Raw genomic sequence first — 22,729 nt, 5'->3', positions numbered from 1 at the left:
TTGTATGACCACCCTCACTTCCCAATTAACGGAAGAGGCCCAGTGCAAAGTGTCCTGCTGTATGAGCCTTGCTAAATCAGAACCTTATTCCATGTACTTCATCCCCTTGCACACATACACCCAGTCCATAGCAATTCTTTGCAATTCTAATTCCAAAACAAAACTGGGTTTGGATTCTTGGATCACTTTGGTCCAACCCACCCACATCTCCCTGTGCCTACTTTAAGAGCCTCCTAATTGGTCCTCAGACCAGCTACATAGGGCAGGTAGAAGAATCTTGTATTTTCTCACGGTAAACCCCATCAGCAGCTTCCCGCTTGGGATAAAATCCCAACTCCTTGCCAGGACTCATAGACCTTGACTGCGACGGCCCTATCCCTCCTGCCTCAGTCTTTTGTACCTCAGGCTCATGGTGTTCACACCCATACCACACTCCTTTCTCTTCTCTGATCTGTCTAAGCTCTTCCCATCTCAGGGCTTTTGCCTGGAATGCTCTTCTTCTTCCTGGAATGCTCTTCTTCTTCCAGCTCATGAACTCATTGGCTCTTCCTTTTCCACCAGGGTTAACTCACATGTCTCCTCCTCAGAGAGGCCTTCCTTGACACCATCTATAGGAGCCACCCCCTTCCCAGAGGCATTTCACATCTCCCTTTGTATTCCCTCATCAGATGTCTCCTAATCGGTAATTAGGCCTATTTGCCTGCAAAAATACCTGCTCTGTGACACCAGGGATACTGTACATCTTGCTCATTGTTGAATCTCCGGTGCAAAGACGAGTAGAGTTGTAGGGGTTCCGTAAATGTGTTTGATGAAGAGGGGAAAGGGAATGAGTGTTATCTGCAGGCTCTATGTATGTATTGATATATTTTCCTGTGTACAATTATTCTTAAACCTACAGGGCTGCATATCTTGCTGTGTTTTAATTATTTAAAACTGTGGTCATATTTCCTCACCAATTTAATGTGGTGGCTGTTGATTGTGAAAACTATAATCTGATGACAAATCTGGGATTGTATGAAGTATCATTTTGAAATAGTTCCCTTTCACCTTCTCTTTCTTGTGGGTGGTAGAGTGGTTAGGGAGCTAATTCGAATCCTAACCTGTATACACAAGACTAATTTTCAGCCAGAATGCCAAACTAAATTATTGAAAGACTTTTCTGTGTGTTGGTGATTAGTGCCTGCCTACCCTTACCGTGGACCTCTAAGTGTCCTTCCCCCTTCCTTGGGAGCTCCCAGTGGGCACTGCTAGGATGGACTTGGGTGTCAGGTCTGGGTGATGACAGGGGGATGGTGGCCCTAAGAAAGACACTGGCATCCTGAGGAGCAAACACTTGGTGCTCATCTGCTTCCATGCAGCCATGGCCATCTCCTCACAGTTGTCCTCGTATGGCTACTTTGAGGAACTTCAGTCTTTGCATTGTATCATTTCTTTTTTTTTTGAGTTGGAGTCTCACTCTGTTGCCCAGACTGGAGTGCAGTGGCCGCTCCCGGCCACCGCAGCCTTGACCTGCTGGGCTCCGGCGATCCTTCCGCCTCAGCCTTCCAAGTAGCTGGAACTACAGGCGCACGCTACCATGCCCAGCTAATTTTTTGATTTATTGTAGAGATGAGGTCTCGTCAAGTTGCCCAGGTGGGTCTTGCCCGTGGGTTCAGGCAATCCACTCACCTCGGCCTCCCAAAGTGCTGGGATTACAGGCTGATCCACCGAAACCAGCCTCATTTCTATTAAATTGTATCTTCAGCTACGTATACAATTTGTGTTAAATACTCTAGTGTTACTTAATCTGTTTGCCTGAACCTTAAGGAAAGAATTTTCTATTTTCCTCAGAGAGTTACATCATGTTTTTTCATTGGTTTGTGAGTAACCTCTTTCAAGTAAGAAGAGTTGAAGTTCTCATGCTGTAATTTTAATATGATCTTTACAGAGAATAATCTTATCATTATCACTATTACTTTTGCAGTGCTGTAGTAATATATAGTCATTACTTAACCTACTGGAGTTAAGATAAACTTCATTTTTAAAACCTAACAATGTATGTATAAATAAATGTTGAAGTGCTTAGCTGTTATGGGTCAACTGACAGTTATTTCTCAGTAAAATTATTTTGGGCCTGGGAGTGAGGACTGATCTTTAATTGGCACTTATTTGGGCTAGGGTATGTATGTGGAAAAAATATATATATATGAATACATATTTTGTGAGAGAGAGAGAGAGAAAGAGAGACAGGGTCTTATTCTGTTGCCCAGGCTGGCGTGCAGTGGCATAATCATGGCTCCCTGCAGCCTCAACTTTCTGGGTTCAGGTGAATTTTTTTGCCATCGCTAATCCTGCTCTCTTCAAACAACACAGAGTACGTTTCCTAATGGGTGGACGTCATGGAGAATTCAAGTTCCTGCCTCCCTCTGGCTATGCCCCTTGCTATGAAGCCTTACTTCCAAAAGAGAAGATGAGATTGGAGCCTGTCAAAGAATATAAACGTGATGCCGAAGGCGTTAGAGATCTGTTGGGTACCACCCAGTTCCTCTCCCAAGCCTCTTTCACCCCATGCCCCATAGATACCAGTCAGGTAGGTGTGAGTTGTCAACAGGCACAACCTACATAGATAAAGCAATAGAGTTACGTTTTTCTTCTTTTTATGTCATCTTTGAATGATTCTCCCCATACATTCTATAGAATTATTGTATAATATGGACAACCATCATTCTTCATGTTCACATCATTTGCACATATTCAGCTCTTTAAAGATTTCTTAGTCAACATGTTGAGCACCTACTACATGTGCTGTACTCCGTGAAGGATGAACAGAAATATTTCTGTATTATCTGGGAATTTGCAGCCAAGCTAAAGTAAGCAGTAAATGTATTAATTTTTAAAAGGCCAAATGTAATAAACACAAAATCAGCAGCATGCACAGGTAAATGCTAGAGACATCCCTTAAGCTAGAATTCTTCTAGAAGTCTGTGTAGAGAGGATGGAATTTGGTCTGAGCCTTTAATAAGCTTAAATGGGAGGCACCCAGGAGTGATGTAAGGGAAATGGGATAGATAAGGGATTAGAAGTAACAACACAAAGTACAAGAGGAGACAGGTGGCAATGGATGTTCTCATATCGCTGGATGCTTGGAAGAGGAGGAACCTACAGGGGAAGAGTTGGAAAACAAAAGTGCACAAAACAGGGAATGACAAGGAGCATGCCAGAGCTTTCAACATTTCCGACACACCTGGGCTATTTGAATCACTATTCTAGATGTTAGAAAAAATAAATGAAAAGAGACCTTGCTTCCAAGGCACTTGGGGTCATAATAGTTTGTGTAATATAGCTCTTTTAGCCTATAGAAATGTCACTAGAATGTATTTTCCCATAATATTTATATGACCCTATTACATTCACCTGAGTGTATGTGTTCATGTGTTTGCTTCTTACCTCCTGCAACTAATGATTGTGAATTTCCATTGACTAGAAACTGCAGCATTTCTCTGCCTGCTTCATGGAACCTAGTACAGCACCTTGAATGTGGGGGGCAGAAGTTGAGAACCTTGATAGGAAACTGAGAGGAGTTTGTAAGCTAGAGGTGATCCTAGGAATTGATAGTCTTGTTTCTGTGTATTCTAGTTGTCAAAAAGGAAAAAGTTCTCTTATACCCTCCAAGGTTCTGTTTCTGGGGGTCTGAGAATTAAACTCAGGTAGACAGATTAACAAAAGAAGGAAAAAAACAGATTTTAATCATCTAGTATGTTTAGCAAGAGAAAAAAAGATTGTAATCACCTAGTGTGGAGTTCAAGAAATGTAACTCAGGGAGGAGGTTGGAATTTGGAGCTTGTATACCATTGTAGTAGGGAAAGGGGAAGGAGAGAAGTGCATTTCTGATAAAACAAATGACTTTTGGGAAAGATAAATGGTTCCTAAGATGAATAGATGGGAGAGATGATAGTTTTGTAACTCTATCTGTTTAGGTGTGGAGCTGACTTTTCTCTGAATGAGAGTGAATCTTTCCTGGAGATGAACAGTTGAATTCTTTGGGGAGGCTGGTTTTTTTAGGCAGATAAGAGGGGTTCAGAAAAAGCTCTTTCCTGTATCCGTTGTTTCTCAAATGTCTTCATCTCAAAATAATTCTCACACTACTGTAGCATATTCTAGATTCCTTCATAGACAAGAAACTTGAGTGCCAAAGTCTGAAGGAGCTTCTCTGAGGACACAGGGATACTAGTGCTAAAGCAGGTAGAGAGCAGGGGCATTGAGTGTGCCTCCTCTCTGGGCTGCCTCTCCTTATTAAGTAATCCAAAACATGTCTGTTACTCAGACAAGGTTTCCTAGAAGCTGGCCTCAAAAAGAATTCAAAAGAATGAGGGAAATTTTATGGAGGAAGAAAGCAGCGCTTGATCAATGATGAGAGGTGTTCTCTAAACAAGCAAAATTGGAGATTTGGAAACCAAAGAGCAGAGATAAATCCACAAGCCAGAAGAACTTTAAAGTCTGGAGCCAAAGCTGAATTTGGGTGGATCCTGGAACTAGGGAAATGTTTCTTAAGAGATCAAATAATAGGGAAGTTCTTATTGGAAAGGTGGAATTCCTTATCGTGAATAAGACCTTGCAATGTTTTAGAATCTACTGTTCTGTGAAATCATTGTCAAAGGAGACGTTAACTAGGAGATCCTTACACAAAGTCAAATCTCTATTCTCCCTGAGGCACATTAATCAGTTTGTGGATTAAGTATCTCTAACTAGCTAGAGTACTTAGAGCTTGGCCTAACTATATCACTGTCTAGGCTCTACCCTAGCCCCTTCCTAGGTACTAGGACAAAAAAACCCATTTTCACGAAGTCTTCCCTGTGGGCTCTATACTCTCAGGAGATAATTATCAAGTCAGTATTACTCTGTCACCAGTTGAGTTCATTGAATTTCTGATTTAGGGTTATTGTGGAGGGCTCTTTCCACAGTAATCCCATTTTCCCCTCTCATTTAAGCCATTCCTTCTGTTGCAAATCTACCTTCAGGTTGTGATCAACTCAGGAGCATTTAGTTTAAACAGATTATTTTAGTGAAACAGTAAAATCCAAATGCAGTTGTAAATCATTTGCTACACATTTCCCTCATTATACTTCTTATTAAAACATCATGCAGCCAAGTACAGTGACTCACACCTATAATCCCAGCACTCTGGGAGGCCAAAGCAGGAGGATCATTTGAGCCCAGAAGTTCAAGATCAACTTGGGCAGCACAGTAAGACCTCATCTTTACAAAAAATAAAAAAATTAGCTGGGCATGGAGGTGCATACCTACATTCCCAGCTACTGGAGGGGCTGAGGTGGAAGGATCTTCTGAGCCCAGGAATTCAAGGTTGCAGTGAGCTGTGTTCATGCCACTGCATGTCAGCCTCCTGTACTGCTGAGTGAGACCTTCCAACAAAAGAAAAAGATAAAGAGATAAAGAGGGAGAGAGAGAGAGAGGGAGGGGAAGAGAGGAAGAAAGAAAGTAATTAAGAAACAGGAATGAAGGAAGGAAGGAAAGAGAAAAGAAAATCATGAACTTACAGTCAGCCCTCTGCAGATTCTGCATACGCAAATTCAACCAACTGCAGATGGAAAATATTCTGGAAAATAAAAAATACAAATGTAAAAAATACAAGATAAAAACTGTTTATATGGCATTTATATTGTACTGTAAGTAATGTTGAAATGATTTAAAGTATATGGGAGAATGCTTGTAAGTTATTTATAAATACCACACCATTTTATATGAGAGACTTGAGCATCTGCAAATGTTGGTATGGGATAGGGGAGATCTTATAACCAATCTTCAACAGATACTAAGATATGACTGTATTAATTTTGACTTTTCAATAGTTACAGTGTTTTTTAAGTTCTTAATTGAAAAACAAATAAAGGTTAAATGCATATTTTATTGCCACTTTCTCTATGCTCTTATTATATATCACAAACTTTATGTACTTTTTCTACAAAATATTTTCTCCATGGGCTCCCCCCACTCCTCCTCAAACATTGAGATTTTTTTTAAAACAGTGGAAACACCAATAATTATTGTAACAGGACAGAAATTGCAAGGACCAGGCAGGTGATGCAGAAGAGAAGAAGCCTAAGCATGCAGTTCATCCTGAAATGGACAGTTAGTTAGCTCCAGCTGATCGTTGCCAGGCAGAATTATGAATCCTTCTTAGCCATCTTCCAAGTGGATTTTTATATGAAATCTCTCATTTGGAAATTGTTATCCAATAAACATGAAAATAATAATAATAAATTAAAGAAAATAGAAGGAAAAAAGAAAAAACTTGGGTCTCTAGTTTATGGCCTCTGTGAAGAGATAGGAGCAAAACACTAGGAAAACACAGAGAAACTCTCCCTGAAGGTAAGGAGGTAATCAGGGGGGACTTCTCAACAGTGGTGACACTTGAGCAAAATATAGAAAAATTCATACTGAGTGTGTTTGCCAGGGCTGTTAAACAGGTCTTTTGAGAGAATTTCAAGAAGTTTGGAAAGGATGTGTTTGTGGAGACCATGATGTGAAAACCCAAGAAGGGCGCTGTGTTGTTGATTAATACATCTAATCTTGTGTTAGGAGTGTTCAGGAACACTGGGGGATATTCAGGAGAGTGTTTTGATGTGATGTGATTTTTTGTTGTTTTAGACTTGTCACTCTAGCTGCAGTGTGGGGGATAGAGAGGTAGGGAGCTAGAAAGACCAATTATGAGGCTCTTGCTGTAGTCCAGGGAAAAAATAATGAGGTTGAGTGATGAAAAGGGAGAGGATCTTTCTGAAAGACACTTGGGAAATAAACATGGTAGATTTCATGACTAATTACATGGAGAAGAAAGACAAGAGGAGAGTCTAAGGAAGAGGAAAGGAACAGGATAACTTCCAGGTTTGAAGTGATGGTTAGGTGTCATACAACAATAGAAGAACAGGGGAGGGGAGAAGAAGATGGAGAAGAAGTTGTTGTTTTAATGGAAGGATAATGAATTTACTTTCGATAATGTATTGAACTCACTTTGATTTCTGCAAACAGAAATCATTTTTCTGCAAACAGAAAAATTTCTGCAAACAGTTGGAACTGTGAGTCTGAACCTCAACAGAGACCATGACTAGAGATGCATCCACTTGGAAGTGATTGTCTCCAGATGTGGGCGGGTGAAAACACGAAGTCAGAGGAAATAGGATGAGGGAAATATTCACATGTGAAGGACATGCAACATAGATACCCGAAGAGAAGACAGAGGGGAGAGCCAGAGATGCAACAAGGAGTAGAGAGGAAGTAGGAAAAGAAGCTGGAAACACAAAGGACAAGTAGGGTGAGGTTGTAGTGATGCAGCCCTTCCTGGGTGACGAGCCAGTGAATCCAAATGGGGCAGTTGAACCCCTGGAGATTTTCTTTTTTTTTTTTTTATATGAAAAAATAGAATTTATTTAGAAAATAAATTAGAGAGAGAAAAAGTGGAACTTCACCTCCCCAAGGTAGGGGAGAGGGCCAAAGCCAGGAAACATGGCAACAACCATAGATAGCTCAAAGAGCACATGGCCACACCAGAGTTGAATAAGGCAATGGCCACCCCTGGAGATTTTCTCATGCCTTTCAATACATGATCATATAGTTCTGGCTTTTCACTTCTTCCTTTTGTTTTAGGTTGTTTTGCCACCTCACCTGGAGAAGATCCGAGACAGACTGGCTGAAAACATCCACGAGCTTTGGGGAATGAATAAAATAGAGCTTGGCTGGACTTTTGGCAAGGTGTGTGTTTCAGTGACTGGGCAGGGGAGAAGGGTTGGATTGCCTTGTTACCTGGAAGGGATCTTCAGAGGCTCAAATGACCACAGGAACTTCATGAGCCAAAATTCGTTCCTTCCTTTCTGCCACCTGCCTGCTTTTCACTGCATTCAGTTGCCAGGAGCATTGAGGAGACCAGCTCTTCACAGATAGAACCAGGAGTCCATTTCCCTTCTTACTCCCAAATATTAATTTCCTTTATTTAGGAAATATTGGGTGCTGTCATTCCTCAACATTTCCTTCAGAACATTCATAGCTTTCCTTTTCCCATCAGAAAAGATGGACCTCTCTGCCCAGGCAGGGAAAAGCAGCTGATTCACTGTTTGGAATCAGAAGTGGTTTAATATGGTTTTCAAATGTAACACTAAGATTAATAGCCAATCAGAAGAGGATAGGGAAACTTTCACTAGAAACCATTTTTCAAAGAGGATACAAATTGATCGTGTTCTGTGATTTGTGGAAGGTCATGTCTAAAGGCAGGAGGATAGGTGAGTTCCGAAGCTTCCTGTGACCTCAACGCTCTCAAATGACATACATTCCAGCATAGTTACTAAAAAGGTCCCTGTACTTCCACACTTGTATATTTATATAGTTGCCATAAAATCATCTCACTGTATGTGAGTGGGTTCAACATTGAACTCCTCATGTCTAGCTCAGTGCCTATCATATAATACAGGCATTTAACAAATGTTTGGTGAATGAATAAATGAAGTATTCAGTGTCTGGATCTGCACTGTTCAATACAAAGCCCTGACCCACATTTGACTACTGAACACTTGAAATGTGACTAGTCCAGACAGAGATGTAAAATGCACACCAGAGGTCAGGTCCAGTGACTCAAACCTGAAATCCCAGCACTTTGGGAGGCTGAGGCAAGAGGATTGCCTGAGTCCAGGGATTCAAGATCAGCCTGGAAACTTGGTGAGACCTCAATATATATATAATTAGCTAGGCATGATAGCATGCACCTATAGTTCCGGCTACTTGGAAGGCTAAGGTGAAAGGATGGCCTGAGCACAGGAGGTCAACGTTTGGGGTGGCCATGAGCAAGCCACTGCACTCCAGCCTGGGTGAGAGAGTGAAACTCTGGTTCAAAAAAAAAAATTACACACCAGATTTTGAAGACTTAGTATGACAAAATAACGTAAAATATCTTAGAATTTCTTATATTGATTACTTGTTACATTGATAATATTTTGCATTTATTAGGTTAAATAAAATGCAGTTTTAATATTATTTCTTTTTGCCTTTTTAATGTGGCTGCTAGAAAATTTGAAATTACAAATATGGTTTGTAACAGTGACTGACTTTGCATCAATATTGGACAGTGCTGGTTTGCATTCTGTAGTCCTTTATGTACTGAAGAATGCTACCCTTCAGTAACATTATGGTTATGTGAATTTTGGACAACCAAGAACATGGCTACCACATGCAAAATTATCTCTCTGGGAAAGTATGTTCTACATGCAAACACCTGTCTAGAAATAAATCCACAGAACACAAGCCATCAACAACTATATGTATCATTTACTAGAGAGAAGATAATAAGTTTGCCTATCAGCAAGTTGCCATCTTTGTCTTCCTTGATATGGATTGCCTGGAACATGTTTCAAAGTGTGTTCTTTTCTGTTTTCCAGTACAGTGCCAGCTGTCAAAACTTAAATCACATTCTTTCTTATGTTGTCACCTAGATACGAGATGACAATAAGAGACAACATCCATGCCTTGTGGAGTTTTCAAAGCTCCCTGAAACCGAGAAGAATTATAACCTGCAAATGTCAACTGAAACCTTAAAGTGAGTGTTTAATTGAGTTGAAGTTGGACTAAACAGTGAGTAGATGATTTAATACATTATAACTGAACTGTAAAGGTGTATCTCTTACCTGAAAACATGGCCCATTCTGATAAATTAGAGGGAATGATGATTATTCATGTCACAAAAACTTTAGCTTAGTGAATAACCCATCCACTATTATTATTGAGTGTATATGTGTCTTTAGAAACCATTTGCTATTTACTAAGAGCAGGGGAAAGGTAGGTGGCAGAAAGAAAAGTGAGAAGAAACTTAGAATCAAGATACCAAGTGCCTCCTATAATTCACATTAAATCAAGATAAATTATTTCTAAAACCCAGTGGGAACGTGTGTTTGATTCACTGAAATTCAGTTTTATATATATTAAAACAACTTTTAGCTTCTCCATGATTCCACCCATGGGCCTACTTTGGACTCTAACTTTTCTAGCCCATAGTGGTATCTCCCATTTTAAATTCTTTTGGGGCTTATTACATGTCACTTTGTCTTTGTGTTTTTCTGCTCTCTAGTTGTCAGTGCGGAACATTTTAACAGTGTACTTTTGTTGGTATATAAATGCTCTGTAAGGTACCTTGTCTCATAGGCTCAAGTATATGATATCTTCAATTACATTGATACGTTTTGAAGGTACAGCTTTGTACCTCATGGTGTACATACAACTTAAGGCACTGTACAGGTATCATGCAGTAAATATTTGACCACAGATTGGATATTAGGGTCCTCTCTGTTCCATGGAATTATGAGCAGCATGCAATTCTAATGCAAATTATAAACTAGAAAATATCTCCAAGAAGGGCAATTAACAAACTTCTTTCTTGTATTCTTATGCTTGCTATCATCCACATTGGGAGCTGGTAAATTATGGCCTGTGGAACAATCAGACCAGCTACCCATTTTTGTAAATAAATGTTTATTTTAACAAAGTCAGGCTCATTGGTTTGCATCTTGCCTATGGCTGCCTATGCTCTGTAATAGAGAGCTTTCGGTGCAAAAGAGAGGTATGAACCACAAGGCTGAGATGTTGACTTTCTGACCCTTTCCAGAAGGAGTTTGCTGACCCTTGGTCTAAATGAATGGCTGTTGTCTATTTCATCAACCCACTCTTGAGGTAGGGTTCTTGCTATCCTTGATCTTGCAATTGACCTTGGTCTTCTCCCTCTGTTATGTTACAGAACCCTCTTGGCTCTGGGGTGCCATATTGCTCATGTTAATCCAGCTGCTGAGGAAGATCTCAAGAAAATCAAACTGCCCAAAAAGTAGGTGTTTTTTGTTTGTTTTTTTTTAATGGCTTGAGGTTTTAATGCTTTAGCCTGAATTTGTAAACAGGGAGGGTGAGAGTCCCACATACCAAGGCAGACAACGGCCTACATACTTGCTGGCACCAGCTTTGGAGGGCTCCCCCAGTTACTTAGACAGCACTGAAACCCTCATCTAGAAGACTGATGAAAAGTATTTCAGTTTTTCCTCTTTTTGCTTCTGCCTGGACATCACACTATTATCGTTCGTGTTGAACCAGAATGTACTGAGACCTCAGGTGGATGTACTGTCTTCAGTCTATAAGAGTAGCAGTGGACACAAGAGCTTAAAAATAGTTTGTAGCCACAGCAAAGAGTCACTCCTCTGACACTGAACCAGTCTTGTAAATCCCTTATGGATTGAATGTCTAGACCAAGACTTAATTTGACCTCTTATATTTGCTAGTGTCCTACTCTCCCTCTCTCCCTACATTTAGACAGGATCATACATCTTTGCACATTTAAACACCTGCTCAGTGGCTCATCCACTGGCTCCCTTGCTTGTTTGCTGTCACACATGCCACTCTTGGGTACAGATCGATTTCGCACACAGGTGTCATCATTACTTGAAGTAGAGCTGAGCTGTCCATTCAGCCAGGGTGAAACGTCTGACTGTAGCTGCATTTATATCATGTTCTTACCATGAGCTCTTCACCTAAAATCTGGAATTGGAGAGTCATATGGATCAATTCAAAATATATATTTTTGCATTTACTTATAGCTACATGATGTCCAATGGCTATAAGCCAGCCCCTTTGGATTTGTCTGATGTGAAACTGTTGCCTCCTCAAGAAATTTTAGTGGATAAGCTTGCAGAAAATGCACATAATGTTTGGGCAAAAGACAGAATAAAACAAGGATGGACCTATGGCATTCAACAGGTGAGACGTGCTAAGTTAGAGGATGCTGAAAAAGTTGGAGGATGGAATCATCCATCCAAATGTCATTTTGCTTGGTGGGTGTTAGTTTGGAAGGTAGAGGTTGCCCTTGCCCTCTATCCCTCACATTGCAACGTGTTCATTATTTATGGACTTGTGGGGCTGGACAGACTTTGTAATGGTCACATTGACTTTGACTCCAGGCATAATTCCAACCTTGTAGAAAGAGATAGGCTTTCCTATCCCGTTGTTAGTCTGATTTACTCACAATATGTGCTTCCCTGACTATGTGCCCACGAGCTACATCTTATCTCATTCCTTGCCTTGCTGCTTGCATTGTGGAGAGTTGAGCCTTTATGTCACTCTCCAAGGCAAAGGTAGGGCTCACACAAATCATCTTCATAGATAAGCAATATTTCTGGGATGGTCCCACGCATCTCCCTTTCAGGGTGGAAAGGAGGAGAAGCTAGCCCAGCAGAGAGGCAGACTGGCCTGACCAGAAGCCTGTGCTCTCTTACTTCAGTCCATTGGGCCAGGGATCCTGGGTGGAGTTCTTGTTTTGAGCAGGAGACAGCCTGAGAGCCAGGGCACAGCAAGGAAGTAGGTAGGATTAAGAGCCAAGATTCAGCCCCAAACCATGTGACATAGCTCTTTCCTTGAAATGCTTCCCTCATCTTAGTAATCACCAGTGATAGGGTTAATATCAGGGAAGTTCAGGAGTGGTTGTGTACACATGAGTTAATTCATACTGGAACCTCCATGCTTGCACACATCTGAAAGCCAGGAACAATACAACTATGGAAACCATAGTGGGGTGGGGGAGTTAAGAAATATAAATGTCATACATATAAGTTTGGGTGACTTTTCACTACGTTTGCCCTTATGGTCTTCTTAGCTCCTCCTAAGAAACTGAGAAAGACTCTACTACAAATGTATATACCTGCTGCAATAAAATGGACCCAGTGTGGTTCTGCCACATTTTCTGATGTTCCTCTGTGAAGACTTGTTTTGTGAGGAGACTGTAACAGCTTAAATCATGGCATGGTCTTCTATGGGGAATAGTTACGCAAATCCCCATCTGCCTTGCCTTGGGAATGGAGGTTTCTAACCAATTTCATGAAGCTTCATTTTATCCGCAGGCTGGCATTATTAAAATGTGTTTTTTCATACTAGCTTTGAGCATTAGTAAAATTTTTCCATTTATACTCATTTAATCCTGAAGAGAAGTGGCAAATATGTACATCACTAAATATCAAGGCACTAGGGGAAGACTAATAGACTAGTAAGAGCCAGCCAGGAAGCCAGGACAGTTGCTGGGAATATGTGAGTGGGATGAGCTATGGTAAAGGTGAATTTTGTTTTCTTGGCACTTCTTTTCTCTGGCTTCACGTAGGATTTGAAGAACAAGAGAAATCCCCGTCTGGTGCCATATGCATTACTGGACGAGCGGACCAAGAAGTCAAACAGGGACAGTCTGCGTGAAGCTGTGCGCACTTTTGTTGGTTACGGGTACAACATTGAGCCATCAGACCAAGAACTAGGTAACGAGTTGAGGTTGTTCTTGCTGGCCCCAGTTTACTAAACAGGTCTTCTTCTGGGGAAATGCTAACTTTAAATAGGTCTAACTTTATTATTAGAAATTATATTTATGCTGAAGAGCACTACACTAAATGGAATATTTATTAAAGTGGGGAAACTATGTTTGATATAAAACATCATCCCATTGGCAGATGTTTCTGCAATGAGCATGTCTATGACTTAATCCCAGAGGGTATACATTATCTTCCAGGGTGAGCTTTTCAGGATACTTTGTCACAAAACAAGGTCACCTTTTTTTCTCTTATTTTCCAACATTTGCTTTTGGATAAGCATACACATCTCCAAATTAAACTGTAGCACTGCTTGAAATCATCAACTTATAATTGATGAATATGTCATTGTCATCCCGAGGCTTGATGCCTTAAATCCAGGAAGTTGGCCACAGGGGCAATATTATAAGTGGTTAAGGGATGGCTTTGGATTCAGACCTTGGTTCACATCTTTGCTCCTCAGTTTATTGCCTCTGTGATCTTGAATAAGTGACTTAGCCTCTCTGACTCTCAATTATTTTTCTTCTGTAAAATAGACAGTATTGCTGATCTCATAGGATTGTTGTAAGGAAAAATTGTTATGGTCTTTCAAGGATCTACTACAAAGTAATTACTCAGTAAATGGTATTTTGTGTTGTTATGATGATGATGATGGATTATGAAGAGATTGCTATATTATATAGTGGGCAATCTATGACCAGTCTGGGTTGTTGTCATTAAATTCTTTTGAGGAATGTTACCTAATTTTTAAAGGTCTGTGTTCTCTCTTTCCCTCCTACACCCTCTACTCATCTTCCTTCTCACAACAGCTGACCCCGCTGTGGAGAAAGTCAGCATAGACAAGATCCGATTTTTCCGGGTAGAGCGGTCTTATGCGGTGAAATCTGGAAAGTGGTATTTTGAGTTTGAAGTGGTGACTGGAGGAGACATGCGGGTTGGCTGGGCCAGGCCAGGCTGTCGGCCTGACATTGAGCTGGGGGCCGATGACCAAGCCTTCGTGTTTGAAGGCAGCAGGGTAAGTCTGTATAGTATCCGCACATCCTCAGTCCAGGTTTTCCTTCTCCAAACATTTTTCTGGAAGTTGGAAGTACTGAGTGTCTGGATTTCTGGCTTCAAAGCAAGTAACCACAACCATTGGGTAATTTTAGGCAAAGAATGAACATCAGCTAGTCATTGTCTTTTTGTTCTTTGCTCTGGTGAAGGGGGAACTGTATACACAAGTCCTTTCTATATTCACCTCCATATCTGCCTTTGCACCTGAGCCCATTGACTATACTCCAAAGGTGACTTGTAGAATGCTATGTGTCCAGTATGTTAGGACTCTTACCAATTTGCCCTAGAGATAGTCCTGATTATTGTCACAACTGTGAAAAGGAATCAAGGGGCTCTGCCCACCTTTTCTGATTAGCCTTGTATGTCTTGGTTTCTTTCATTCATTTGTAACATAGACCATTCTTCCTTGTGAGTTATCCTTGGTAGATAGGTGAGTGCCACATAGAAATTATATGTCATTACTATTTAGGAGATCTTGCAGATATGGTCATTCCTCTAGCTGCAAGGGGCTTCTAAGACCTCCCTTTACCTAAGCCTTTTGGTCTTATTTTCTAGGGCCAGCGTTGGCATCAAGGGAGTGGATATTTTGGACGTACTTGGCAGCCAGGAGATGTGGTCGGATGTATGATTAATCTGGATGATGCCTCAATGATCTTCACACTGAATGGGGAGCTGCTGATCACCAACAAAGGCTCTGAACTTGCCTTTGCAGACTATGAGATTGAGAATGGTAAATCTACCACCCTCCCCCAGTCCCAACTCCATGAGGTTAAAGAAAAATCCAAGGAATGCTGAGTGAGCTCTTGTTCCTCCTTATTTAGGGTACACTGTCCTCTGCATAGGTGACACTCCTAGACTATCAATTTTGAAGAATTAGGACAAATAATAGTGATAGTTGGTATGTGCAATATAAATATAAATTCTGAACTCCAGATGAATTAACCAAGAAGTTCTCCTCTAATTCCCTGCTCTGTATCTTGTCATTTTAAGGCTTCTCAGGTTTCCCAGTATTACAAAAAAAAATACTTATTGTACTTGACTAATGTCCTTGACAGGAAAGAAAAATCAGTGAATTTAAGAATTATCGTTTTATTCTGATTTGAATTGTCAGTCTGCGTGTTTGTGTAATTGAACTTGATGCTTTGATGAGAGCCGTTGAAATGCAAAAGTTAGATTTAGCTGTTTCTTTGAACGACATATAATTTATTTTGAAATTCAAACACACCGTGAAACCCAGGCAGAGTCTGCACTTATTAATGGCCATGAATACACAACAATCAGGGCAGTGCTTCCAGCTACACAAAGGAACACTCGGAGCTTACTATATCTTGTCGTGATAACTATGTTATATACACAAGATTGTTGCCATGCAGCAGAAAGTGCACTCCACTGCAGGTCAGCAGACTTGCTCCTCACAGCTGTGTGGCTCCCAGGAAGTGTTTGCTTGACCTCTCTGGGCTTTACTTTCTTCATCCATACCAGAGAATAAGAGGACAGATAAAATTAAATCCCAGTGTTCTTCCCAGATATTAAATTCAAGGGCGGTGACTTAATACCTGCTGTGTGAATGCCCTTGTATTTGGTGCTGTGCCACACCCTGCTTCTTCATTATACTTAAGGAAGAGGCAGCCCTGGATGAGGAGATGTGGGCTCTCACCCTGCCTTGGCCCCTGCCCCGGCCGCTGCCCACCGATGACATTTTAGCTGACTTTATTTAACCTCTTGGGGCTCATTTTCCTCTCTGTAAGTGATCAGGGCCCTAGTAGCCCTACATATCTGAGATTTTGCAAAAAGAAACAGTTCTTACCTAGAAAGCTAAAAAAAATAGGTAAGAGAGCACAAATACATGAAACTGTGTATATAGAATGTAAATGCTCTTTATTTGCAGTGTTTTTAGCCTTATAAATGACTTTTGCACTTTTTATTGACACCTGTTGACTGCAATGCATATTCAACTGTACCTTTAAAGAGCTTTCAAGGTTTTTCTGAGAGCCAGATATTTGGAGAAGTAGAAAGGTTGCGAGTCATTGTATTTCCCTAGAAAGACAGGATGACTAAAGTCATCTGGGGTCATATCTTAATGCCTTCTGAAGAGGTTTAAAATTAAAGTTTTAAAGTAAGAATTCTATTTTTGGAGACAAATGAAAATGATGTTGTCTCTAGAAGGAATGGTCTGTGTGCTAGTTCAGAGGCAAAGGAGAGAATACCATGGTAGACATTGGAGCAACGTGGAAGAACTGCCAAATGCTTCCAAGCATCCTCCATATGCAATGCTCTCTTCTTGAGGCCAGGAGGAAAACAAAGAATGTAGACGGTTTGTGCATATCCCCAGGAAAGGAGTTATCTGAGGTAGAAAGAGTCCAAAAACTGGGGCCTTTTCCTGACACTACTATTGTGTGAACTGGAGGAGGTTACTTCTCTATGTATCTTTGGCTTCAGTCTAAGGAGGAGACAAAAGTCTTGTAAGTTGTGCAGAGTTATGAGGACTTTGTAACTAAGTCCAAAGCTTTAACACTCAAAGTGCAGTCTGCTAGTTCGAAAAGCAGAATCTCAGTTCCTGCTCCAGACCAAATGAGAAACTGCATTCTTATAAGTGAGAACATGTGGTGCTAAACTAAGGATCTGCAAAGGCATAGAGAATGTTATCATGGAAGTTGGAGACTCAGAAAGGGGAGGAGAAAGGGGTGGAGGGACGAAAAATAGCCTATCAGATGCAATGTGGACAAATGGGGGTGATGGGTACACTTAAAGCCCAGACTTCTTCATCACTATACAATGCATCCATGTAGCTAAAAACTATTTGTACCCCCTAAAGTCATTGAAATAAAGGAAAATCATCATCATCATCATCATCAGGAATAAAAGAGAAACTGCATTCTGATAAGATACTCCAATGATCTGTATGCACATTAAAGGATGAGAAACAGTGGTATAAAGCATATACAAATGCAAGTTGTAGCAGTATTGATGAGCAGCTCATTTTCTAGTTGTAAAATATATAAGGTGAAAATATGAAAAGATGACTCATAGTGCAAAGCAGTAATTTATAAATGGCAGATGACTAACACAGAATGAAGATTCTGTAGGGAGGAGACTTGAATTGAATATCAAATAAAGTATATAAGATGTCTCCCTATAAGGAGAAGGGTATTCCTGTCAGTGAGTGCAGCTAGAGTCGTGCTGTGGCCTCAGGAAACTTTAGGAAAGGGTGAAACAGTTTGGAAGATTTGTGTGTGTGACATATGGATGGTGAAGCTGGAAAGATAGATAAGGTGCAGGTTATGGACTCAAATATGAACACTTGGCCTTTCCATTCAAGAAACTACAGTCTACTCTGGGCCAAGCACTCTTGGGCATCAGCCTATAGCAAATAGGGAGCTGTTATAGGGCTTGGGCAGAGGAATGCCATAAAGGAGAAAGAATGTTTTAGAGTAACCCTGCTTTGAGAGATCATCTGTGTTATAATAAAAAGCAATGCCCCATTGGCCTTTTGTGTACAGGGACATGATGTGACCTTCAGAATAACAAAGTCTGTTATTAGGAGGCTGTTTTATAATAGAATTGTACTGTAATATGTTAGTACATTATGCTGTAGTATTGTATTGCACTTTAATAACACGGAGACAAGATAATTGGAAAGCTCTTTCAATTCTGTGATGGTGGGGGATGGGGACAGTTGAAAGGTGGTTGACATGCCACTCTTTGACAACAATAGCCCAGAGGCCTAGAATAACCATAAAGCATCTCTCTTCTCTCTGCATAAAGTGGAAAGAGGCAGCAATTCTTGCCTTGAGTTGTGAGGAGAAGCATCTCTTGGAATAAAACATTTAATGCATTGTAGTCCCCTCCCCCCAAAGCAAAACTCCCTTTATGCTTGTATTCTTCTGGTCACCAGCCCATCAGCCTTGATTCAGGCCATTACTCCAGTGGGAGTTGTGCTGTGGTATGGGAAGTCTTTAGCCCTTTGGGAGAAGCAGTAGGGGCAGGCATTATTGTTCATGGTTTTTTTCTGAGTTATTTATAGGTTATCTTCTCCATCCTCTTATACGTCCTAGATGATACGTTTTTATCTGTCTCTTTAGAATTTTTCTAATTATTGTTTCCTATGCTGGTCCCTGGCCTGGACCATCACAGCTCACAGTGTTGTCTCCTAGAAGCACCTGAAAGTTCAGAAGCCTCCAAGATGAAACCTTTGCTATTAGCTTCTCTTTTCCTCCATTTAAAGGAAAAAAAGATAAAATCCTGAACATCCTGCTAGACCTCAGAATGTGACACATGGAATTGACTTTGGCGCAATCTCCTGTGCTGCCTCTCTGCCAGGCACTCCCCTGAGGGACATCCTGCCTCCTGCTACAGCTGTGGTATCTGAGGGGTAGCCACCCGAGCTGTTCCTTCCCATTGCCCTGTTGGGTTTAGCAGATCCCCCAGTTCTGTTGGCAGCTCTTCAGTAGGCAGAAAGTGAGGCGTGTTTGCAGGAAGTGTCACTGTCCTCTGCAGGCACACACTGTGGTACCCAGGGTCCCCCTCCATGCTCTCCTCAGATGGGTACTATGCTTCAGAACATGACTGTGGCAGGGGAGCATGGCCTCTTGTTTTCTCTGTTTTCTACAAGGTCTGTGACCATCTCAGTGTGATTCATGAACTCTGCCTTTGCAAAGTTTAGCAGGAAACGAGACGGAATTGGTAAAACATGTGCTGCTGGATTGAGACTCTTGGAAACACCCCAGCAGTCATCTAACTACCTCTCTCCAGGATCTCTGCTTTTCCCTCACTAGTAGTGATTCTCTTTCATGTCTTTCTTCAGTTTGAAATGGATTGAGAATGGATTCATCCTTTGGATTTTCTAGAGAGTGAGCTGGTTTCTTTCCAAGCTCCTGATCTATAAAATGACTTTCTTGCTATCACCCTTCCCAATCACAAAACTAATACCAAGTAAAATCAGAACCCAGGGTCCTGTACAAAATGTAAATGCATGTGTTCTTGCCATCTCTTTCCCGGGACAAGGACTGTATACGTCTTGACTCAATACAATGCCATTTGCAAATTTTCTTCCCAAACCTCTTCAAAGATGTCGGCAGAATTACATCTTTTAGGCTGCTTGTAGGGAAGGAGTATTCTTTTCTCTTTCTTTTTTTCTTCTTACTTCTCCAGTCTCATTTGAGGCTGTGGGTTCATTGAGTTGTGTGCCAAGTGCAAAGCCCTGTTTAGGAGAGTCAGTGCTCATAGGAAGGCCACATGACCTTGCCAAATGGGTTCTTTTAGCCAGATTAATTCCAGAGAGCCATGTGGCCACCTGTGCATAAGTAGTCCTTTTTCTCTAATGAGCCTGGAGTGCATGGTGGTCATGGGTGTCCAGCTGCCTAATCTAGCAGCAAACTGGTCAATAGCAGGACACCTCAGAAAATTCTTTGAAATGGAGGAAGAGCTAGTCACAAGTTAGTTTATGTAAGAATTAGAAAACAGGCATCCTGGCCTCAGTCCCCATTGCTTGGAACTCCTGCTCAGGAAGCTTTGTTCACATGTGGGCTCTGCAATTTACCAGATAGCAGACGTTGAGCAAGTTATTCAACTTTCAGAGCCTCCTTATCTTCATCTATAAAATGGGCGTAATAATGAGGTAGAGCACTAAGCCTGACATTTAGAAAGCATTGGATAAATATTAATATTAGCTGTTGTGGTTTGTCACATCATTGTTGTTTGCTCTTATCTGTCATGCAGAGTTATAAAGTTACAAAATGTTTAAATGCCTTAAGTAAAGAAGTTCTAGAAATGGATTTAGCCATTTAGAAGTCTTAGCCAGGTGGAGGGAGCTGATTAAATGTATCCAGTTACCAAGTCTTTTTCTCCAGGAGAAAGTGCTGGTACCTTATGAGAATTCATCTTTCCTCCCCATCCTTTCTGGGTCTTTTCTTTTCTTGTTGGGCCCTTAGATTTAACTTTTTCTGCTGCTGCGTTACAGAGCTGCCCCAGCTGTGCCCTCTTAGGCCCCAGGAGGTCCTCAGTACTATTTCCTCCCATTGTTCTTGCATCTGTGACTTTTCCCTTGCAGCATTCAGCTGTCCCCTGCAGCTTCTGCCTCACAGGGACAACACTTTACTCTGTAATGAGGATTGCCCTCTACCCTGGGACATAACTGATATTTAAATCTCAGGCATTCATCCTTTTTTAATACTTACTCCCTCTCTTGTATACTGACTGGTAGCTGGCTTATGACTTGGAGGAGGTGAGATCTCATCCCATTTTGTCACCTTCTCATGACATTGGTCAAGTCCATGAGCTCTTTAAGTCTTTAGTTTTATTTTCCATAACGTGCTATACCTTCTGCAGATATTAGAAACAATGAGGAGCCCACGTTCCTTAAAAGAAGAGCTTCCTGCAACTATTACCCATTTCCCCCTACATTGTCAGTAGGTCTATGACTAGGATGTCAGTTATATGCCCCAAGGCTGAATCCTCCCTATGACTGCTTCCCACTCAGGCTTTTGTACCCACTGCTCACTTATTCCGCCTCTCAAGTTAATGGAAAAGAAAGGAGAAGAGAGATTGTCTTAAGACTTTCGATTCTCAGTTCTCATCAAGGCTGGCTTCATAAGCTTCATGATCATGGCTCCAAAGTAAAACTACTATCCTGGTGGCTTTCTTAGAGGAATCACCCCCTTTAGCAAAATAGCCAAAAGACCATCATGAGAGTAGGGATGGTTTACGGCAAAGGCATTCACTCTTTTATATTCCATTCTTTGTTGCCATTTCTATAAGCTCCTTACAACTGGTATAGTATCTTCTCCTTCCTTCATATCCTGTCATGGCACAGAGTAAAGCCATCTGTCCCAAAGGACACCTAAGAAATTTTGCTGATAAGCAATTCTTATTCTCCACTGTAGTCAAATTTCCAAAGGCCCCTTGTTGATAAACACTTCTGTCTATACAAAGGAGATGGTTTCATCTATCACAGTCCCTAGCACCAGCAGCATAGCAGTGCTCAGGATATCATATGAATGGGTGCTTGTCCAATTGACCAGTCCATCTACTGTCCTGACAGGTGGGGCTGCTGTCCACACTTAGTCCTTGGTGGCCCTAAAAGGCTCTTTGTATAGACATTGCCATCATTCTGCAAGGATTGCATTGACGTTCCCTCTTATTTAGATATGGTATTTTAAACACATCTGCATCCTAAATAAGCTCATGGTTTCTGAAACCAACCAACTGGCTTGTGAAATATTTACTTTTACTTACGTAACTTACTATTTACATAGCAACTTCATGGCTTAGTAACAGTATGTAAGCACTTGCTCTTGAATATAAATGCTCCCAAAATTGGCCTTCCAGTTTCCCCTGAAATGACCACTCCCATCCCAGGAGTGATACCAGTTTTCTCTGGGGGGAGCTCCAGCACCCCCATTGTCCAGCAACCCCAGTGCAATTCCTTCCCTTCCAGGCACTCTCTGCAACCCCAGCTGTCCTCCAGCCGCCTGCCTGCCTCGCACATCCTCCCAAATCCAAAATAATTAGCGCTTTCCCTGCTTTGCTGATTTGTTGGTCCACAATTATGATTTATAAATAGCCCACAAACAAGAACAGCAAACAGTTTGAACTCCTGCTTTGGTCTATTCTAGATGGTAATTTTTAAATATGATCCGGATACAGATGTGAGCTTGGAGAGACGATCACTATTGGAAGGAAGAGAGGAGTTTCCCTGACTCCTGTTTGAAACTCAGGCCTTCCTGATTCAGTGACAAGAGGACAGTGAGCAGGAAGATGGGAGTCTATAAACTGTATTTTGTAAATGAGCATTTATAACGTTTTAGAATCATACTCTGAAAACGTGAAGTCCCTCTCATGTCACTGAGGAAGATGCATAGGTCCAGAAAAGTTTAGGCAACTTGTAGCAAGTCCTTCTTTTTTGTTTTAAGTACATTTTATTGTGTATATTTGAGTATATAACATGTTTTCTTAGGATACCTGAAGATAGCAGAAAGTTTACTATAGTGAAGCAAATGAAAATGTTCAACATCTTACACAGTTACCCTTTTTGTTTGTTTGTTTTTAAAGCAAAATCTGCTCAGCAAGTCATTCTTTGTGTCTCTTGTGTTGTTTTGTTCTGGGCAGTATTTAAAATTTCCCAGGGTCTAAGATGAATTTTAACTGAGGCATAGATAAAGAATTTTACTTTTTCTCTTACAGGTTTTTACTTTTCCAGTTGATATTTATTTAAGAATACTCTCAGCCGGGCTCGGTGGCCCAGCCTGTAATCCCGCGCTTTGGGAGGCTGAGGTGAGTGGATTGCCTGAGCCCACAGGTTCGAGACCCACCTGGGCAACTTG

General features: G+C 41.1%; 1 protein-coding gene across 1 annotated transcript in view; it reads left to right on the top strand.

The window, feature by feature from the left end:
• The window catches only part of LOC103260368 (ryanodine receptor 3-like), a gene marked incomplete at its 3' end in the record, with an annotated part of 179,316 nt that overhangs the window by 115,708 nt on the left and 40,879 nt on the right, over window positions 1-22,729 (top strand). Inside the window, exons 19-26 of the mRNA XM_021712324.1 lie at window positions 2,353-2,569; window positions 7,639-7,743; window positions 9,471-9,574; window positions 10,766-10,849; window positions 11,610-11,769; window positions 13,160-13,307; window positions 14,165-14,370; window positions 14,964-15,138. Of these exons, the coding sequence (XP_021567999.1) occupies window positions 2,353-2,569; window positions 7,639-7,743; window positions 9,471-9,574; window positions 10,766-10,849; window positions 11,610-11,769; window positions 13,160-13,307; window positions 14,165-14,370; window positions 14,964-15,138 (1,199 nt within the window). The remainder of the gene's footprint in view (window positions 1-2,352; window positions 2,570-7,638; window positions 7,744-9,470; window positions 9,575-10,765; window positions 10,850-11,609; window positions 11,770-13,159; window positions 13,308-14,164; window positions 14,371-14,963; window positions 15,139-22,729) is intronic.

The sequence above is a fragment of the Carlito syrichta genome, unplaced genomic scaffold (assembly GCF_000164805.1).
Source record: "Carlito syrichta isolate Samal-C Ts95f unplaced genomic scaffold, Tarsius_syrichta-2.0.1 Scaffold303188, whole genome shotgun sequence".
NCBI classification, from domain to species: Eukaryota; Metazoa; Chordata; class Mammalia; order Primates; family Tarsiidae; genus Carlito; species Carlito syrichta.
Note: the sequence above shows the minus strand (reverse complement) of the source record. Positions and strands in the feature narration are given on the sequence as shown.